Genomic DNA, 20,490 nt, shown 5'->3' with positions numbered 1-20,490 from the left:
ATATACACATAGCGATATTCGCTAGCTATGTGGCCTGCGATAAATCGGTTAGTCACTGTGATCCGGTTTATTCATCTGTAAAGGGGGAATTATGATCTTTGCCCAGTTCACCTCATGGCTATGTGAAAATTAAATGAGATTGGAGATGTGAAAGTGCCCTGTAAACTCTTTAGCCCTGTCAGATGTGTCTTTGGGAGGCTGACAAAGAACCAGGACTCAGGAGTACCAGCGCTGGAGAAGTGTCCAGGCCGCGTCTGCTCTTGCCGTAGGGGCTGATGTCGCCCCTGACGGAAGCTACGCTCCAGGAAACTGAGATCACATACGGCACATCCATCGAGGAGGAGCTAAGAAACAGAAACGAGATGGGCACTTGTCCAAGGAAAAATGCCAGGACAGCAAATAATGATGAAAAATGAACTTTCCCTTTGCTTTTCATTTTTAGGGGAAAAAAATGATGAGAACCAAAGCTCAGTGAAGAAGGAAAACAGCTCAGGAAATGGGGTTTCCAAATTAAGTTCCTAAGTTCCCTCGGAAGGGACTTCCATGTGAACTTGCAGGAAAAATGAGGAAAACATAAAAAGCACGATCTGATCAGATCCCAAAGTGGATCGTTATTTTAAAAACCAGATGGCATCACTGTGGGGAGGCAAGTGCAGGAAGGTCAGGCTAGTAAAGGACATAAAAATGACAGCAAAACCCACATTCCCCAAATGCAGGACGCAAATGGGGCCTGGGAAAGCTCCAACAAAAGGGCGATTAGGTGGTTGAGCATGTTCCTAACATCTCCCTGCCTGTATCCGGACAACAACGATTGCCCTAAGTCTGGTATTTTATGGGAAAGATGAAAGAACAGAGAGTAAAACAGAAGACAGAGTTAAAAGGCAACCAGACCTTTTATTCAAATCAGCAGGGCCCGTTCACAGGAACCCTAAGGCATTTGCTTTTGGTAAGTCCAGTTTTCCTAAGGAATCTGTAACAACTCTCGAAAGATAATTAACCATTTTAAGTATAAAAGAAACACGTGATACATAATCAATTTAGACATGGGTCACAATTTTGTAAAGACAGGCCTACAGGGATACTGTGTCCCAGCTCCAGATGGGTTGGAAATCATTAGAAATCGCTGTCCTCCCCGCCCCGACTTTTCCAGTCGGGTGTTCTGTGGCCCCGTACACAGACCCGACGTGTGCGGCCTGTAGCCAATTCCACAACCAAGCGCCTCGGCCACTGTCGCTCTGTCCTTCACAAACGCCAACTGCTCTGCAAAGCCCGCCTCTCCTCTAGATTCTCTAGCACTTGGGTCACTGAATCTCCTCACACAAGGTCCCCGCTGGAAGCCCCTGGGGCGGGGTGGGGGAGGGGCCGTATCTTGCACACACACGCGTGCTGCACAGCCCAGGCACACGGGTGGCGCTTCGTCGCGCAGAATCTGAAAGATTTACTAAACCAGCAGGGACTCAGACAAAGGCTCTCAGAATCCCAGGGGATGATGCCCGGAGCCGCCCAGTGCAGGACTGCTTGTCCTCATCTGTCCCTTCCCTTGTCCTCACTTTCATGCTACCAAGTAACATTTTATTCACCATGTTTTTACACAAGCCTCCTCATCCTTAGTGAAATAAAGGTACACATAAAGTAATTTCATTTGGGGCTGTGTGTGTTCAGTGGGGAAGGGCGTGCCTCCAAAACAAATCCCTTGAATCACCCCTCCCCCCCAAGCCTGCCCCAGGTTTCCTCTCCAGCTGGGACAGCCCAGCACACAGGTACCAGGGAGGTGACCAGAGTGTCCCCAGCAGCCTACAAGCTGGTGCCACACTGGGTGCTTTGTTTTCATTTCTTAGGGCGCTTTTGTTCTCTATTTCTGTGTAATCCATCCATCCATCCATGCATCCATTGAAAATCTATGGGGCACTTATATCTGTCAGAGTCTGGGGACAGAATGGTGAGCAAAGCAGTCACAGTCTCACGGAAGACTTGCTTTGGCTAAGCACAGTGCTAAAAGAAGGGAAATAAACACAAGCGGGAATGATTGTGCAGGACGCCCCCTAAGAGTCCCGCCTCACTGGCGCCCCCTGCTGTCCGCACTGTGCCCGAGCCTGTGCCGGCAGCACCAAGCCCTGCAGCTGGCCTGGCGCGCCCGAGCCGGCGCCTCCCTGGCTCCAGGCTCCAGAGAGGAAATGGAGATGGAGCCCAGTCGAACGGAGCCTCTGGAGCGGACAGGGTTTCCTGGGAGGGAAAGGGGTGTCCGCGGCCAGGAGCACTGCAGGAGTGGGGCCGCAGGGAGCGGGGCCGCGGGCGCTGAGCAGGAAGGGGAGAAGGGCAGGTGGGGCCGGCGGGCCGCTCCGCGCTGTCCGGGGCTGGGTTCCCGTTGCTTCCTGTGAGCCCTTCCCTCTGCTCTGAGGACAGTAAGTGCATTGCATGAAAGGACGCAGTCGCATAAAGTTGGCTGCTCAAAACTCCAGGGTGCACATGAGTTTTCCTTCTCTGAAAAGCCTTTATTTAATGGGCATATAGGAAGCGAGCTCATTTCCTGGAGCGTTGATGCATGGAAGAAGTGACTGGAGTCTTTTATGTCTTCTGGCCACTTTGGTGGACTTGGCTTTTGCAGGAAGGTGAGAAACCTCGGAATCAGGAGACCGGCTTTTCTTTCTGGTTCAGCACGCCTTGGCTGTGTGGCCCTGGGCAAGTCCCTCTCCTTCCCTGGGCTGTCGTTTTCTCATCTGTAGGAGCCCTTGTGTCTCTAGTGTCCTGTGCACACTTCCCTGTGGTGGCGTTTGAGCGGGAGGTGCTGGGAGTGGGCAGCAGCAGAGCTGGAGCCCCTGAGCGGCCGTGGGGTGGGGACAGGGCAGCCGTGCCAGGCAGAACCCGAGCCCCAGCAGTCCCAGCCCACCACGGCAGACCCCGGGTTTGGGGAAATGATCTCGAGCCACAAGGACTGAGGAAACTCAAGGAACCGAACAGCTACAAAACTTGCTCCCACCAAGCACGTACAATGGCCTTTGCCAGGAACTGTGAGGCACGTAAAGAATGGCCGGCGGTGGTGGCTTTTGCCTGGCATTTGAAAGCTGGGCTGGAGCAAGTGCAAAATGCCAGGGATTGTTAACCTTCTCACCCTGACCACACCCACATAGCTCAACAGTGACTGCTGGTGGATGCCACAGAGTGAGCTCAGGGGACATGAAGAAAAACAGAGGGATAGCATATGAGCGGAAAGGACAAAGATTAGTTACAGGGCGGCGGGGACTGACTGGAAAGACCACAGCAATTCTAGATTGCGTGATTCTGGGTTCCAGGGGGCAGGACTGTATTGTGGAAAGAAAATCAATTCAAAAGGAGTCAGGAGACCCGATTTCTAGCGCTCTGTTCTTCCTTTACAAGCAGAGTACCCCTGAGCAAGTCACAAGTCACAGCTGGAGGCAGTAAAATTACTTACGTTTCTTTTTACCCTTACGGGAAATTCTTTTCCTCCATGGAATTAGCAGCGCAGGATGATCTCAGCCCTTTTAACAGAAAGAAAACATTCCTACGAGTAAAGCCGAACAGATTCTGACTTGGTTCTTGTTGACTTTATGGTATATTTTTTAAATAATCATTTCAGTGATGTTTGCTATCTGATTCAGGTACTACACTTGAACTCACCCCAAAGGCCATGCAGAAACTGAGAATAGTACCCTTCAGTCAGCTGTACAGAGACACCTGTTTGTAAGTGTCTCAAGTTCAGGCTTAACTTTAGAACCAATCAAATAAGAAGAGAATCTTTAAAGCAAATCATGCTTTTCCATTCTGGAAGTGAGTCTGCCAGAGCATATCTAAAATATTCACTTCACAAGTATGGAAGATGTTATTGGTATGGACAACATATAGTTGCTCAAATGCAAATATTATTTTACTGATGAGGCCATCACTGGCATTTTGATTTGCACAAACTCATACAGTTCTTGGTATTTTTACTATTTATTTTCTTCTCTTTGGGTTTATTAATGTAAAGCAGGGGTTATTAATCTGTGGTCCAGAAAGCCTGTGAATCTGGATGGGAAAGAATAACATTTTTATTTTCACCACCTTCTAACTGAATTTTACATTTCATTCCCCATTATGGCTATAAGCCATAAACTCAAAGTGGTGCTAAAAATACCTGTGATTTTTATCCCTACCAAGAGAAATAACAGACGTTTTATAATACCTTATATTTGTTGCAGATATCATGAAATATTTACACTAAAAACTACTATGAAATTAGACCCCCGTTAGATCTTGTTTTTAATGTGTTAATAAAGCAGTACATGTTTATTTCACATTTTTTAATGTTTTAATAATTTCAATGTCATGTGTTTCCTCTGTAATCTTATGAACTTTATATCCAGTTGGAAACACCTCTCTGAGAAGGGCTCTGTAGGTTTCGCCGGCGAGGTGCGCGGCGCGTGCACAGAGCAAGGACTGGCCTAGGGGCTAACACTGACCTTGGTCCCTAAGATGCGAGACTGAAATGAGAAAGTTCTCTCGGAGACCTGCCCGCACTTACCTGAAAGCCAAGGGTGAGGGGAGAATCCTGCTTCCAACTGCTTCTATAGGAGGGCTGCTCCCTGAAGCGTGGTGGGGTGGCTGGCTGTTATTTGTCTCTGTCCCTGGTACAGGGACAGAACTGTGTCTTCGACGTGTCTATCCCCAGTTCCCAGCGCAGTGCCTGGCACAGAGCAGGCTCTCAGTGAAGCCTGCAGAGTGCGTGGAAGCATACATTAGAAATATATCCTTGTTGAAATCAGCGCACAGATAGTCCTGCTGGATGAGGCAGGCACCTGTGAGTGCATGTGTGCAAAACCGGGTGGGGGCATTGGGATGATCACTGGGGTGTAGGGTGCACAAAGTGGGACATTCTTTTTAAAAGAAATTCCAAACAGACTTCTGGAAGGTTATTTTCTAAGACTCTTGCTGGCAGTGTGAAGGCAACCCCCCTGTGCACAGCCCCACCCCACCCAGCCTCACGTGGCCACCTCTTTCTCCCCCTACGCAGGGCTGGCTCCCCAGTACATATAAACCTCTCTGGAGCCAGCAGGGCCACCCATCCAGACACCTCGCAGCAGCGCAGCCGAGCTCTGCAGAGGGAGCCTCGCCCAGCCTCTGCACTGAGGTTCTCCCGTGCACGCTGCTGCAGCTTCGGGCCGAGATGCCAGCTGTCCGGCTGCTGCTCCTGGCCTGCCTGGTATGGGGCGTGGGAGCGAGGACAGCGCAGCTCCGGAAGGCCAACGACCGGGGTGGCCGGTGCCAGTACACCTTCACTGTGGCCAGCCCCAGTGAAGCCAGCTGCCCCGAGCAGGGCCAGGCCACGTCAGCCATTCACGACCTGCAGAGAGACAGCAGCAGCCAGCGCGCAGACCTGGAGTCCGCCAAGGCTCGGCTCAGCTCCCTGGAGAGCCGCCTCCACCTCCTTACCCTGGGCCAGGCCGCTGGGCCCCGGGACCCCCACGAGGGGCTGCAGGAGGTGAGCACCCTGAGGAGGGAGCGAGACCAGCTGGAAACCCAAACCAGGGAGCTGGAGACTGCCTACAGCAACCTCCTCCGAGACAAGTCTGTTCTGGAGGAAGAGAAGAAGCAACTGAGGCAAGAGAATGAGGATCTGGCCAGGAGGTTGGAGAGCAGCAGCCAGGAGGTAGCAAGGCTGAGAAGGGGCCAGTGTCCCCAGGCCCGAGACATCACTCAGGACGTGCCACCAGGCTCCAGGGAAGGTAAGAATGAGAAGCGGAGGGGCTCTGAGCTCAGCAGGAAACGTGGTTCATGGTGCCCTCGACCTCCCCGCCTGCCCTCTCCTTTCTCCCAGAGACGGCTCACCTGGCACGAGACAGAAGAATGAAGGCGCATAAAGCAATCGCCTTCAAGTATTTATTACTAGCAACCTAGCCCCAGGTAGCTTTGTTCAGGTTAGTGATTCTGAGTTCTTGTGCCTGTCCGTGACAGAGTTGCACAGTCCATGGCCCAAGGAGACGTACGAGGATCAGGCGAGACGTGTATGTATGTGATCAGTGGAAAGTGACCAACTGTCCTTTTGAAAAACTATCCTTTTTTGAATCTTTGCTCAGAGACTGTTTTACCTTTTGGTATTAAGTAGCCTCTATTTATGAAATGACAATATATTTATGATAATAAGTGGTTTTTGTTTTTTGTTTTTTTTAATGTCCTTCCTTGGCAAAATAAAGAGGTGACCAAATCTTTGTCAGTTCCCTCGATTTGTTGTTTTGGAAGTTTTTGTACTTTTTGTCCAATATGAGAACCTCTGCTTTTAAGTCACCAGACTTTTTCTGAGATACTTTTCTGTTCTTCCTGTTACCTGCCTGCTTGCTTGAAGGTGAGCCCGTGTGTGTGTATGTGTGTGTGTGTGTGTGTGTGTGTGTGTGTGTGTGTGTGTGTGTGTGTAGGGGAAGAAGGCACGCTTCTCATTACCTGAGAACACCATTTTTGTGTCACTTTTTGTGAAAATGTGCTCCCAAATATTCGCTGTTGAATAAGTTTTCTAATTATGAGGAAACAAGCAAGCAAATCCAGGTGTGGAACAATCAAAGATGTCAATGTCAAGACAGAAAGAAAAAAGAGGTGGAGAAAGGGCTTTTTCTAGACTAAAACAGACGTGTTAGCCAAACAGGGTGTGTGATCCTTGATTGACACCTTCACCTAAGGGAGAAAAATTATGGGGACAGGTTTGGGATAATTGAGGACATTTGAATATAGACTGCTCATTGGATTATGTTATTATATTCATGTTCAGCTTCTTGGGTGAGCTGACGGTATTGTGGTTACGAAGGAGAATGCCCTTGTTCTAAGGAGATGCTCAAGGACTGGGGGGTGAGGCAGCAGGATGTCTGCAATGGGCTCTCAAATGGTTGAGCAAAGATTGTAAAAATATAGAGTGAGAAAAAGAAAAGTAAAACACATGTGTCAAAATATTAAACAATTGGTGAATGATCTAAGTGAACAGTATATGTGGAATATACTGTACTATTCTTTAAATTTTTCTATAGGTTTGAAAATCTTTAAAATAAAACTATGGGGGCCAGGTGCAGTGGCTCATGCCTTTAATCCTAGCACTCTGGGAGGCCGAGGTGGGAGGATCGCTTGAGGTGAGGAGTTCAAGACCAGCCTGAGCAAGAGCCAGACCCCGTCTCTACTAAAGATAGAAAAATTAGCTGGGCGTCGTGGTGCACGCCTGTAGTTCCAGCCAGTCCTGGCTACTCGGGAGGCTGAGGCAGGAGGATCACTTGAGCCCAGGAGTTTGAGGTTGTATTGAGCTGTGATGACCCAGGGTGACAGAATAAGACTCTGTCTCCAAAAAATTAAAATAAAATTATGGGAACATATTTTCTTTAAAAAGACTTTCTGTGTGAAAGGCAAATCTACATAGATATGAGGCTGGACAACCTAAGAGCCAATGCCCGGGTATGACCTTGGGCAAGTTATTGAACCCTCTGCCCCTTAGTTTCTTGTCCATAATTTGACAAAGAAAATTCTGGATGTGAATAATAATTTTTATGGGATTCAAATGAAGTAACTATTAGATGTGAGGGATTTGTTTTAATCCTGGCTTGTTAGAATTGGAAGAGATCCAATTCGGAATTTTGCAGCTAAGGAAAGTGAAATCCTAAGATGCTTGGGGGCCCAGGCTGCACAGGGGGCAATGGTAGAGCCTGGGATTGGAACCCGAATCTGCGCAGACTAATGGAAGAATCATCAGTAGCAGAAATGCTATGATTAGAATAGTTACCTATTCCAGACTGTTGACTGAATGAAATCACATTCTCAACAAAAACCCGTGTGTGTGTGTGTGTGTGTGTGTGTGTGTGTGTGTGTGTGAAAATAGAGACAACTATTTTTTTCCTTTTTATTGCCTTGTGGTCATACAGTAAGTCTTTGGGAATTTATTAGATGTCTTCTCTAATTTTATGTTTCTTTTTCTCCTTTCCAGCTATTCTACTTTTGAAAGAAGGGCAATATCTCATTATAATGAACTCCAAACTTGGAAGTTGTTTTCTAGTAGTGGATCATTTTCATGAGCAGGAAATTACATTAGTACAAGAATGTAGGACCGAAAAGGAACCCAACAAGCATCTGGTGCCACTGGCTCATATTTGCAGATGTGGAAACTGAGGCCCAGAGAAATTATTCAGCTAGTCCATGGCCACCTAGTCCATGAGTGGCAAAACCAGGACTAGAATTCTGGTCTCTCCCCTTGAGGTTCAGTAACCTTTGGACCCCCAACTGACTTTTAGTGTGTAGCCCCTAAAGATAAAAGACAGAAAGGTACAGAAATGCTTGGGACATTGCTCCTTATTCTGTGCCAAAAAAAAAAAAAAAAAAGGGAAAATGCTTAGAACAAAAGATATGCTTCAAGGTCCTAGATTTGGGGATAAGGGATATTCTGGGAACCTGGAATGTAAATGCAGGTGTGCTTTTATGCAGGAGTGGCAGGAACTGAGGAGTAGAGGGCTGGGAGAGGTTTAGTGGGGCTGATGGACGAAGGGAAGGCTTTTCCTTATCCCGCCTATAGATCAAATTCACCAAAGGCTAAGTTAGAGTTGGTTATTACTGTCACAAGGGAAGCCCCACTTTCTCCTTTATTTAGCCCTTGCTTTGGATTGGTCCCCGCCATGGAAGAGAGGCCGGGACGAGGGCTTGTGAGAGGTGGCTTATATGGGCCGTGGCCCTCGGGAGGAGAACTGGGGAGAGGGAGACAGGGAAGGAAGGAAAGCCAACAAGACTGCAGGGGGTGCTTCTCAAGTTGTCGCCACAGTGGGCAGTAGAGGTTCAATCTCACCGAGTCCTTCAGAGGGGCGTGTAGAGTGCAAAAGAAGAGGGGAGCATTTATCCACGGATGTGATACCCTGCTGGCCAGGGGCCATCCCACGGATATCCCTATATCCCTATGTCCCTTCCATGGTAGGTGGATGTGGCGCCAGGCTGGTTCTTGCAGAGTTTCTACGCAGCAGGTCAGAGAAGCGGGGAGGGGAGGGGGAGGGCGCTGAAGGAGGTCCCTTCGGTGATAACTGCGAGAGGCAGCAGGTTGCGTGGCGACCACTGGGAAAGGGTGGGCAGGATGTGCAGAGGGGCAGAAGGGCGCCAGAGGAGTTCGGCAGAAGGGCTGCAGATTCCCTCGCCCACCTGCAGCAGGATGGGATGACAATCCCCCATGGGGGTGACTATGCAGATTAGCATCAGCGCGGTGCCGGGCACAGAGTGGCCGCCCGGTAGATAGATTATAACTACGAGGGGCTTCTGTTGCTTGAGTGCCACTATTGCTTTAGAAAGTCATTCAGCGATCAGACTGCCAGCATGTACGTAATGTTTGCATCACACACATTGATTCTAGGGATGGCATGTGTTAGAGCAGCACGCGGGACGACAGTCTGTTAGCTAGTCCTCACTTTCCCAGAGTGTTCGCGACAGCCTGGAGACATGCTGGCATCCCTCTTCTCCTTCACTCCCTTCATTACGTACTATGGAATTTTTCAGACAGTGACAGAAAATATCTACAAAATTCATTATGATGTCATTTGCCTAAATATATATGCAATGTGTGTGTGTGTATGTGTGTATGTGTGTGTGTGTGTGTGTGTGTGTGTGTAGGCAAGTGAGTTAATAAATTCAGTTTCTAGATTGAGCTCTCTAGAATATGAGCCTATGAAGCAGAGGGGCAGGTTATGCAGAAAATTTCCAGAATTTTGTAATAGACATGAACCTTTAAACCATAGAACTGAATTTTAATATAAAAAAAGTTTTAAAAATAAAAGCCCTAAAAGGGTTATCTGACACAATATCATCATTAATATATTCTCTTTATTTTATCTTATTTTATTTTGAGACAGAGTCTCCCTTTGTTGCCCAGGCTAGAGTGCCGTGGCGTCAGCCTAGCTCACAGCAACCTCAAACTCCTGGGCTCAAGTGATCCTCCTGCCTCAGCCTGGGACTATAGACATGCGCCACTATGCCCGGCTAATTTTTTCTCTATATATTAGTTGGCCAATTAATTTCTTTCTATTTATACTAGAGACAGGGTCTCGCTCTTGCTCGGGCTGGTTTCGAACTCCTGACCTCAAGCAATCTGCCCTCCTCGGGCTCCCAGAGTGCTCGGATTACAGGCGTGAGCCACCGCGCCCGGCCTCATCCTTAATATTTTCATGACCTTTTTTCCTTCCACATTCAGAATGAAATGTTACTGATTTCAAAATCTTCCAGAGAAATTTTAGTTTTGCCACATCCATGTTGAGGACTATTTCATCGGTAGCTTTGTATGCAATCTTCAGAACGACCCGATACATTTGTGCAGCTCAGTGTGGTGGGGCTCAGAGAGGTGGAGTCATTTGTCCAAAGTCACACAGCTGGTAAATGGCAGGAGTGGACTAGGCAGCTGTGATTTCTGGCTCAGTCCAGGCACCTTGACACGACTGCCTCCTGCCTTTGCCCTGCACCCTCCACTGCAGGGAGACCAGCTGCCGCCAGGTACTCCTGGCTGACTTTACCAAGCAGGAGCCAGCGGGCTTGGAACTCAACCGTCCCTCTTGCCAGCTGGGAATTGGCCTTGCAGTCATTCTGGATGCCACCGCCTGACATTATGTTTTATTGTGGTTCTTGCTCACCCCACAGAAAGCACATGAGGCGTGGCTCCTGCAAAGATGGGCAGAGAGACAGTGCGAGCTGTGGGCTCCTTGCTCAGAGCCCTGAGGGCCGGGCTGGGGCCAGGCAAGGACCTTGGCGCCAGCCACGCACCCGGCCACCTCTCCTGTGGCAGTGGCAGAGGAGGAGCTGATGGGAGCCGAGTTCTGAGCAGCTTCTTCGAGGCTCCTGGCAAGCGCCCGGCAGCAGTTGGGGCTCAATTAGGAGATAGAAACCACACAGACGGCCAAGCCAGGGAAGTTTACTGGAGACAATTATTAACTCTGGGCCGGGCGTGGTGGCTCACGCCTGTAATCCTGGCATTCTGGGAGGCCGAGGCGGGAGGATCGCTTGAGCCCAGCAGTTTGAGGTTGCAGTGAGCTATGATGAGGCCACTGCATGCAAACGATGGTGACAGAGTGAGACTCTGTCTCAAAAAATTAAACAGATTACTATGATGAAAGAGCAACTGTAAGATACAAGTAAACTCCGCAGGGCACCGTGGGGCCGAGGGAGGGCACTGGAGGAAGGGCAGACTCGGGAGGGGGGCAGGGCTCAAGGGGGAAGGTGGGTTCGGCCCTCAGGCAGCAGAGAAGGGGCTGATTTGCCCAGGCTGAGCTGGTGTGCCTCGGCAACAGGCCACCTCCAAGCACAGGTGGGGAGGGCGCCGGCAGCCTGGGGGGTGGGGACACGGTGGGTGTCACGTGCAGCGCAGGTAGGAGGCCTTCAGAGCGTTGGGTCCCTGTGCGGGGACTCTGGTGTCCTTGTTGAGAGGGCTTTGGGAAGGCAATGGCCAGGCGGAGGCTGCAGCGTCAGAGAGGAGCCTCGTCCTGGGTCTGCGGCTGGGGCCGGGCTCCCCTGAATGTCCGCATATCACGCGGCTGGCCACACCCGGCAGGGAAACTGCGGGAATTGGCCGGGGGCGGTGGCTCACGCCTGTAATCCAAGCACTCTGGAGGCCAAGGCGGGCGGATTGCTCCAGGTCAGGAGTTCGAAACCAGCCTGAGCAAGAGCGAGACCCCGTCTCTACTATAAATAGAAAGAAATTAATTGGCCAACTAATATATATAGAAAAAATTGTCCAGGCGTGGTGGCACATGCCTGTAGTCCCAGCTACTCGGGAGGCTGAGGCAGTAGGATCACTTGAGCCCAGGAGATTGAGGTTGCTGTGAGCTAGGTCTAGCCTGGGCAACGAAGCAAAAGAAAACCTTGGGAGAAAACTTCTTCCCCAGAGTGTCCCTCCAGTGCCCTCTACTGAGACAGTTCAACGCTGTGCTCACGCTACAGGGGAAGCTCCTTGTTCTCCAGACAGGATACATGAAAGGGTGCGTTCGGCTCTGAGGGGCAATGCATCTATGACTGACAGTCCTCCCCGCCACAGGGTAGAAGGGGTCACAGCTGCCATGGCCTCCGAAGACATGGGTTCAAGTCCCAGCCCCACCACTTATTAGCTGTGGGCAAGTGACTTAACCTCTCTGAACCTCAGTTTCCTCATTTGCAAAAGGGGAGAATAATGTTCACTTTCAGGACTGCTATGTGGACCTTATTGTGTTTCTCTGAAACTTTGCAGGTACCAGATCACATAAAAAATTTACATGAAAAATTCTTGAAATGTGGAAAGAGCTATAAATGCCTGTGAATCATCTCTTTTCACAAAAAAATGCAGTTTTTCAGTATTTCAGTGCCAGAACATACTTTAGCTACTTGCGAGGAAGTCACCTGGGAAATGCCTGCATTTTTTATATGTGTGTTTGTTTTCAATGTCTTTTATTCCCTCTGTGGCTAAAGAGGACATTCTTAATTTCCTTCTCGCTGACCTGCAGGCATGTACCCCTACTTTTCTGCATATGCATGCTTTTCTCAGCACATTGCTAAATTAAATAACCGTCCTAGCTACATTCACAGAATGAAATACTTTGTGCCAAATACACAGAGGAAGGGCCGGATGCGAGGAGGACTGGCTCACAGTGACCTTCGCGTGGCAACCGTGGGACCCGCGGCTGCAGGGCGGGGAGCTGGGGGCCGTCAGGGCTCCTGTGCAGACGCCGCCCCCGTCTTTCTCTCACCTCGCCTCGCCTGAGACCAGCTCCTGTATTCTGAGAGTTCATTGAGATGATTGAAGAGGAGAAGTTTGAATTGGGCGAGGAATAGTCCGCAACGGTCCAAGAAAAGGTACAAAGGACACAGTGCACAGCCAATAAATGCCAGCGACTATGGGGGGAAAAAAGGTATGCATGAAAGAAAAGTAGCTAAACTCAAGGAACTTGCTTAATGACCTGATTCTGAGAAATCGCCCTGGCAAGGGCTTGCCGCTGCAGGAGCCTCTGCCCGATGCGGGTGGCCCCGTGGCAAGGCAGGGGTGGCTGCTCCCGACAGCCGGGCCCGGGGCCATCACTGCATTTTAGGCCCGAGAGAGAAGGCGTGGCAATGGGAGGGCAGGGCAGAGAGGGCGGTTACGAATAGCTGTGGCATCCCTGGTGTAGGACGGGGGCTTCTCTCTCTTAGCTCTCCTGGCAGCAGCACAGAACAGAGAGCCTCGGGCAGCCTGTCCCTCTCCCGTGCCACCCGCGGGCAGCAGCGGCGGCCTGTGGTGGGGGGAAGGGAAGCAGCTGGCACCGGCCCCAGGTTGGTCTAGGGAACCCCCCTCCGACCTAGAGGATCGGTCTCTGCCCTGGGTACCTGTCGGAGAACCAAACGAACTTTCCAGGACTCTCCACGAGCCCACTTGGATTGTCCCAGAGACTCTGGTTTGCAAAAGCATCCTGGAATGAGCCCGTGGTACTTCTCAGCTAAGAGGACTTTGCCAAAGCATGAATTCCGCAAGGGCACGGGCCAACTGTGTCTTAGTTGCCTTTTGTCTCGGGCGCCGAGCACAGCCTGGCCCTGAGCGGGGCCTCCAGTGGAGCTGAGCCCGTGGGTGGAGAAGTCCCATTGGGATGCACGTCAAGGATGTCCTCAGATGGCACCACGTTGTGGCTTATGGGTCCCAACAGCTTGCATGGCCCATTCTAGACTAAGGGACATTGCAGGGCAGTCATGCTCTAATGGGGCTGGCCGAGCAGCTGCAGCCACACGGAGGCAGTGGGGGGAGGACGGTGGCTGGGCAGCTGGATGCATCGCGGCGCGTAATCCTTCAAAGCTAAGCCCAGAAGCTCTGAGAGACCACCCTGATTCCAGAGATGTGCCAACGTGAAAGAACGTGTGGCCTCAGACTGATGGCGTGCTACACCCAGAAGGGTTAAGCGTGTCGCTGTAATCCTCTGTGCCTGAAACCTGAATTAAAAGAGTTGAGCAAAAATATTAAGAGAGTTGAGCAAAAATTAAGAGAGTAGAGCGAGGGTCACTGTGAGCCACCTCTCCTCGCATCCGGCCCCTTCCTCTGTGTATCTGGTACAAAGCATTTCATTCTGTGCATGTAGCTACAGCGGTTATTTAATTTAGCAACGTGCTGAAAAAAATGACACAAGGCGGAAAAGGTCTTCCGGACCTCAGCGGTGTGGGAGCCCGGCCTCAGGCGGGGCGCTGGCTTCCCTCCGTTGTCCCGGACACCTGGAAAATCTGATCCGGGGCCAAGTCACCCAAGGCGCATAAACTGACCGAGGGGGTCAGCAGGGAAGAGGCCGTGTGCTAAGCATGCCTTTTTGCTCTGATGCGCAGCCTCTGCGCTCTGATGACACCAGAGGGCCTGTCCCTCCCAGGCCAGCGGATTTCCACAGGTAACGAAGGACTCGGCTGCGAGTGTCCCTCTGCTACGCAACCCCCCAGCTCAGGGCCCACAGCCCCACCTCCCCTCTCTGGCTTTCAAACTCGGGCCACTGTCCCCCTGGCCTGGTCACCTCAAGTGCCAGACAGCCCCGCTGCAGAGCACCAGAGACAACGCTCTGCCCAGAGCCTGCGGAAGCCCTGCAAACCCGCAGTGCTGAGCCTGCTCGCCCCTCCTCCCCGCACCCCCACGGGAAGGATACAGGCTCTGCCCGCATCTCCTCCTCCCTCTTCTGCTTCCCACGTGGCCCCACCTCCTCTTGCGACCTGTGAGTACAACAAGCTATCCTTTTTTTTTTTTGAGACAGAGTCTCGCTTTCTTGCCTAGGCTAGAGTGAGGGCCGTGGCATCAGCACAGCTCACAGCAACCTCAAACTCCTGGGCTCAAGCAATCCTCCTGCCTCAGCTTCCCGAGTAGCTGGGACTACAGGCACGAGCCACCATGCCCGGCTGATTTTTATATTATATATATTAGTTGGCCAATTAATTTCTTTCTATTTTTATGGTAGAGACGAGGTCTCGCTCAGGCTGGTTTTGAACTCCTGACCTTGAGCAATCCGCCCGCCTCGGCCTCCCAGAGTGCTAGGATTACAGGCGTGAGCCACCGCGCCCGGCCCAAGCTATACTTTTTTAAGGGCTTTTTTTTTTTTTTTGAGACAGAGTCTCACTTTGTTGCCCAGGCTAGAGTGAGTGCCGTGGCGTCAGCCTAGCTCACAGCAACCTCAATCTCCTGGGCTTAAGCGATCCTCCTGCCTCAGCCTCCCGAGTAGCTGGGACTACAGGCATACGCCACCATGCCCAGCTAATTTTTTCTATACATATTAGTTGGCTAATTAATTTCTTTCTATTTATAGTAGAGACGGGGTCTTGCTCTTGCTGAGGCTGGTTTCGAACTCCTGACCTCGAGCAATCTGCCCGCCTCGGCCTCCCAGAGTGCTAGGATTACAGCCCAGCCAAGGACTTTTTTAAAGAGCAGTTTTATGCTCACAGCAAAGTTGAGAGGAGGCACAGGGACTTCCCACGTGTCCCTGCCCACACACGCACGGCCTCCCCTCTGCCAACGACACCCCCCAGCAGAGCGGGCGCCTGTCACAGTCAGTGAACCTGCTTCATGCAGCACAGCCGCTCAGAGCCCACAGCTCACAAGTGGGTTCACTTGTGCTATTGTTCATTCTTTGGGTTTGGACAGATACATAATGATGTGTGGCCGGGGCGGTGGCTCACGCCTGTAATCCTAGCACTCTGGGAGGCCGAGGCGGGCGGATTGCCCAAGGTCAGGAGTTCGAAACCAGCCTAAGCAAGAGCGAGACCCCGTCTCTACTACAAATAGAAAGAAATTAATTGGCCAACTAATATATATAGAAAAAATTAGCCGGGCATGGTGGCGCATGCCTGTAGTCCCAGCTACTCGGGAGGCTGAGGCAGGAGGATCGCTTGAGCCCAGGAGTGTGAGGTTGCTGTGAGCTAGGCTGACGCCACGGCACTCACTCTAGCCTGGGCAACAAAGTGAGGCTCTGTCTCAAAAAAAAAAAACAAAACATAATGATGTGTATCCACCATTGTAGTATCAGAGTATTTTCACTGCCCTGAAGCCCTCGGTGCTCTGCCTGTCCATCCCTTCCCCGCGCAGCACTCGCTCTCTTTTTACTGTCTCGGTAGTTTTGCCTCACACTGTCTTTTCAGTGGCGATCGTCTCCGGAGCTGTCGGCCTCGCCATGCCTGAGTAGTCAAACGTTTGGAAACACCAAGCCTGTTCTTTGTGGGCACTGCTTCATCCTCCTATTCAACACCTGCCACGAGACCACAGTCCTCAGCAAATGCAGATGCGTGTGACATACTGTGGACACTGCCTGTCCGGTCAACGTCGCCTACACCCTCCCCTGAATTCCTGTAGGAACCCTTACACACTCTCTTCCTTATGCAAAACCGAGGAATCTGGCAGAATATTCAACTGAGCGTGTAAAGCTCAGTATGTTACTTTTTACAGGAGTGTTTGCATATGACAAGGACAAAACCTTAAGCACTAATTTGTGTGTGTGTGAGAGAGAGACAGTTTCACTTTGTTGCCCAGGCTAGAGTGAGCGCCATGGCGTCAGCCTAGCTCACAGCAACCTCAAACTCCTGGGCTCAAGCGATCCTCCTGCCTCAGCCTCCTGAGTAGGTGGGACTGCAGGTCTGCGCCGCTATGCCCGGCTAATTTTTTTTTCCTATTTTTCGTTGCTCAGCTAATTTCTTTCTATTTGTAGTAGAGACGGGGTCTCGCTCTTGCTCAGGCTGGTCTCAAATTCCTGACCTCGAGCGATCCTCCCACCTTGGCCTCCCAGAGTGCTAGGATTACAAGCATGAGCCACCGCACCTGGCCACGCACTGAATTTCTAATTGCCAAAATTTAGACATCTGAAAAGATGCTCATCCAATCCTGTTTTATCTTCCCTTCCCCACCCTGCACCTGACTACCACCCTTGTCTTAAAGCAAATCTCAAGCATCGTGTCTTTGGTGACGCCTGTTTAAATGTCATCCTCAACACAGTCAAGCCTTGAGCCATTTTTTCTCACAGTACAATTTTGTCTCTTTCTTTCAATACAGTTTCTAAATGGAATTTGGACACTTTGGCCTTCCAGGAACTGAAGTCAGAGTTAACTGAGGTCCCTGCTTCCCGAATCTTAAAGGAGAGTCCATCTGGCCATCCCAGGAGTGAAGAGGGGGATGATGGTATGAAGTTAGCTTTCCTCTCTTTGTGCCCATGTGGTCTTCACCCACGTCCAGTTCTGTGTTTAGAGTCAGTAGAGAGTAAACGCCCGCCCAGGAGGGAAACTGGTAACTTCCCCGGGAGCAGAGGCAGGGGAGGGGAGCAGAACAGAACCCCCCTCTGCAACCTTGCCAGGGCAGGTCTGCAGGAATCAGCCCGGCCCTAGCAAGGCGCACAGCCTATCCCCACAGATGGGAGTCTGGGCTGGGCCGAACAGCGGGAGACGAGAGGCGCGTTTGTTTCACCCACTTGATTGTCACGGAGTGGCTACACCCGAGAGGTTACATTTTTCCGTAGCTCCTCCCTTGCTTTACCTTAGGGACAGGTGTACACCATGCACCATCTGTCACTGAAGGTATGCTTTCTCTACTTTGGCCACTAAGGAAAAGGACAATTTGCCCATCCCTGAAAGTCTGCCTTTAAGACTAAGACTGTGGCTTTCAGAAACTTTGACTGCCCGTGTTGTTGATAATTAACTACGGCTAACACTGAATGGGGTTATGAAATATTTAAAACATGATTCTCTTGAAATCTAAAGTTTCAACCATACCGAATAGACGTTAATTCAAGTCACAGATGGATCACATAACATTTCGTCTATGCCCAGCACTTAACCTGTATAATTGCATACAACAGCCCCCAAAACACTATTCTCACCCCCCTTTACAAATGAGAAAACTGGGTCGTAGAGCCCGAGTAACCCACTGCAAGTCGCCCGGCCAGCGGCTGGCACAGCCTGGCTTTGACCCCCACGGTCCGCTCCAGGGCCCCGCCCCCCGGCCCTGCCCCGTCCCACGGGGTCCCTGTATTTGGACGGACTAGGACAAGCGGTGATTTGTTTCCTTGACCCCCCAGGATGCGGAGAACTAGTGTGGGTGGGAGAGCCGCTCACTGTGAGGACGGCGGAAACCATCACCGGCAAGTACGGCGTGTGGATGCGGGACCCCAAGCCCGCCTCGCCCTACACGCGGGAGACCACGTGGCGGATCGACACGGTGGGCTCGGACGTGCGCCAGGTGTTCGAGTACGGCCCGGGCAGCCAGTTCGCGCGCGGCCCCCCTTCCAAGGTGCACGTGCTGCCCAGGCCGCTGGAGAGCACGGGCGCCGTGGTGCTGCGGGGCAGCCTCTACTTCCAGGGCGCCGGGTCCAGAAGCCTGGTGCGCTACGAGCTGAGCTCCCAGACGGTGAGGGCGGAGAGGGAGCTCCCGGGAGCCGGCTACCACGGGCGCTTCCCCTACTCCTGGGGCGGCTACACAGACATCGACCTGGCCGTGGACGAGGCCGGCCTCTGGGCCATCTACAGCACCGAGGAGGCCAAAGGCGCCATCGTCCTCTCCAGACTGAACCCGGAGGATCTGCAACTGGAACAGACCTGGGAGACGAACATCCGGAAGCAGTCGGTGGCCAACGCCTTCGTCATCTGCGGCACCCTGTACACCGTCAGCAGCTACTCCGCGCCCGAGGCCACCGTCAACTTCGCCTACGACACAGCCACCAGGAGCAGCAAGGCCCTGAGCATCCCGTTCAAGAACCGCTACAAGTACAGCAGCATGATCGACTACAACCCCCTGGAGAGGAAGCTCTTTGCCTGGGACAACTTCAACATGGTCACCTATGACATCAAGCTCTCCAAGATGTGAGAAGCCCCCGGGCCACACCAGCCAAGGCAGGAGGAGGTGTTCGGGGTCCAGCGTGGAGCGGGCTGAAGGCAGAGCCCGCCAGCCAGAGCCCAGGCAGCCTTCTCTGCTTTCCAAGCCTTCGTGCATCCAAAGAGTGTGCTTGGCCACCATCTGACCATGCAGGGACAGCAGTCTGAGGGCACAGACGATTGCATACCACAACATACAGTCTCTTCTTCTATCAGCATTTAAAGGGATGTTTAACTGAAATAGTTCAAGTTTTCTGGTGATTTGGGGCAGCAGCTATAAGGCACAGTGTGAAAATCATTGCTATTGCATGTGTCATGGTTACCATAAACCGCAATAAAAGGCAGCAGAACAGTTCTTGTGGCCAGCACCGAACATGTGTAAAATGCATTTACTACAACTGGCTTCTAATGCTTCAGACAGAATCCAGTTGGGTGTTACATAACCCTTTGCCTTATGAAATAAAATTATCTACCCAATATTCTTTTCCTTGAACTTTGTGGGAATGTTTGTTTAAGTGAAGATTTAGACTCCAACCGTCCGATAATTCCTTTGGGCTGGGAGATGTGATTGCAGGGCGCTACCGGTGGTGCGTGTGTAACTGAGAGGTTGTGCCTGGTTTGGAGGTGCTGCCCAGGATGACGCCAGGCAAGCAGTGGCACCCACGCCTTCCCAGTCCATCTCCCGTGCTCTCGGCCCTACCCGAGCAGTCTTCCAGCCCAACCCCCAACTCCCTTTACCCTAGCTCCACTTTGCTTCTTATCTGTTGTCATGCCTGTGAATTTCCTAAGCCACAACCTCAGGTGGCTGAGCCTACAGCATTATATTTTTTTCTAAAGCTGTGGTAAAATACGTATAACAAAATTTACCATCTTGATCATTTTTAAGGGCACAGTTCAGTGGGATTAAATACATTTATACTGTCGACACCATCCATGTCCAGAACTTTTCTCATTTTGTGAAAATGAAACTATACCCATTAATCACTCCCCGTTCCCCCTACACCCTGTAGCATTATTTTTTAATAACTGAACTTCATTTGTTTCTGCAGTTGCCATCATATCTGATGGTAGAACACTGTCTTGCCGGTTCAGCTTGGACTCCGCCCTATTTGCATGCTGTCGGTCAGTTCGGGCTTTTCCTCTCCCCCGTTCTCTTCAAGGTGGCGTCTATGCTCGAGCCAGGGAGGCTGAGGGCGCTCTGGCCCTGAGGGGGAAGAGCTGAGACAATTTCTTACACCTGGTTTTGGCCATCAGCGCCGACTCCAGCATTTGCTGCTGGTGTCCACGTCTCCGTACCCCGTAACGGGTCTGGCCTCCTCTGCGTTGCATGGCCAGACCTGCCAGACTTGCTGCTTTCGTCCAGCCTGCTGCGTGTCCACAAGGGTTATGGGGACATTTCGGGGCCGCCTGCACCATGGGAACACAGGTTCCCTTTGGCTGTCCTGCTGGCGCCCCCTGCTGGTGCAGCGCCACTTCTCCCGCAGGCCTGCACCTGTTGCACAGGCTTCCCCTGGAACCCGCACAAGTCTCCTCTGCTGCCACATGCCCAGCCGTCTGCCACGTGTGGTCCTGTCAGGAACTCTCTAGAATCTAAGTCCGCTCTCTCTCTCTCTCTCTCTCTCTCGAGTTCCCTCGCTCCCCCAGACTTCACTCAGACTGCAGGGATGGGACAGTCTCTGGCTGTCTTCTCAGGTTATT

The 20,490-nt window shown here is 51.5% G+C and overlaps 1 protein-coding gene across 1 annotated transcript; it reads left to right on the top strand.

The window, feature by feature from the left end:
• Positions 1-5,012: 5,012 nt before the first annotated feature.
• On the top strand, positions 5,013-19,285 carry MYOC (myocilin). Its single transcript, XM_012765138.3, has 3 exons — positions 5,013-5,720; positions 16,982-17,107; positions 18,000-19,285. Exons 1-3 carry the CDS (start codon positions 5,162-5,164, stop codon positions 18,782-18,784), a joined length of 1,470 nt encoding a protein of 489 aa, XP_012620592.3. The 5' UTR covers positions 5,013-5,161; the 3' UTR covers positions 18,785-19,285.
• The last annotated feature ends 1,205 nt before the right edge of the window (positions 19,286-20,490 follow it).

Source organism: Microcebus murinus, chromosome 2, assembly GCF_040939455.1.
Source record: "Microcebus murinus isolate Inina chromosome 2, M.murinus_Inina_mat1.0, whole genome shotgun sequence".
Taxonomy (NCBI): domain Eukaryota; kingdom Metazoa; phylum Chordata; class Mammalia; order Primates; family Cheirogaleidae; genus Microcebus; species Microcebus murinus.
Note: the sequence above shows the minus strand (reverse complement) of the source record. Positions and strands in the feature narration are given on the sequence as shown.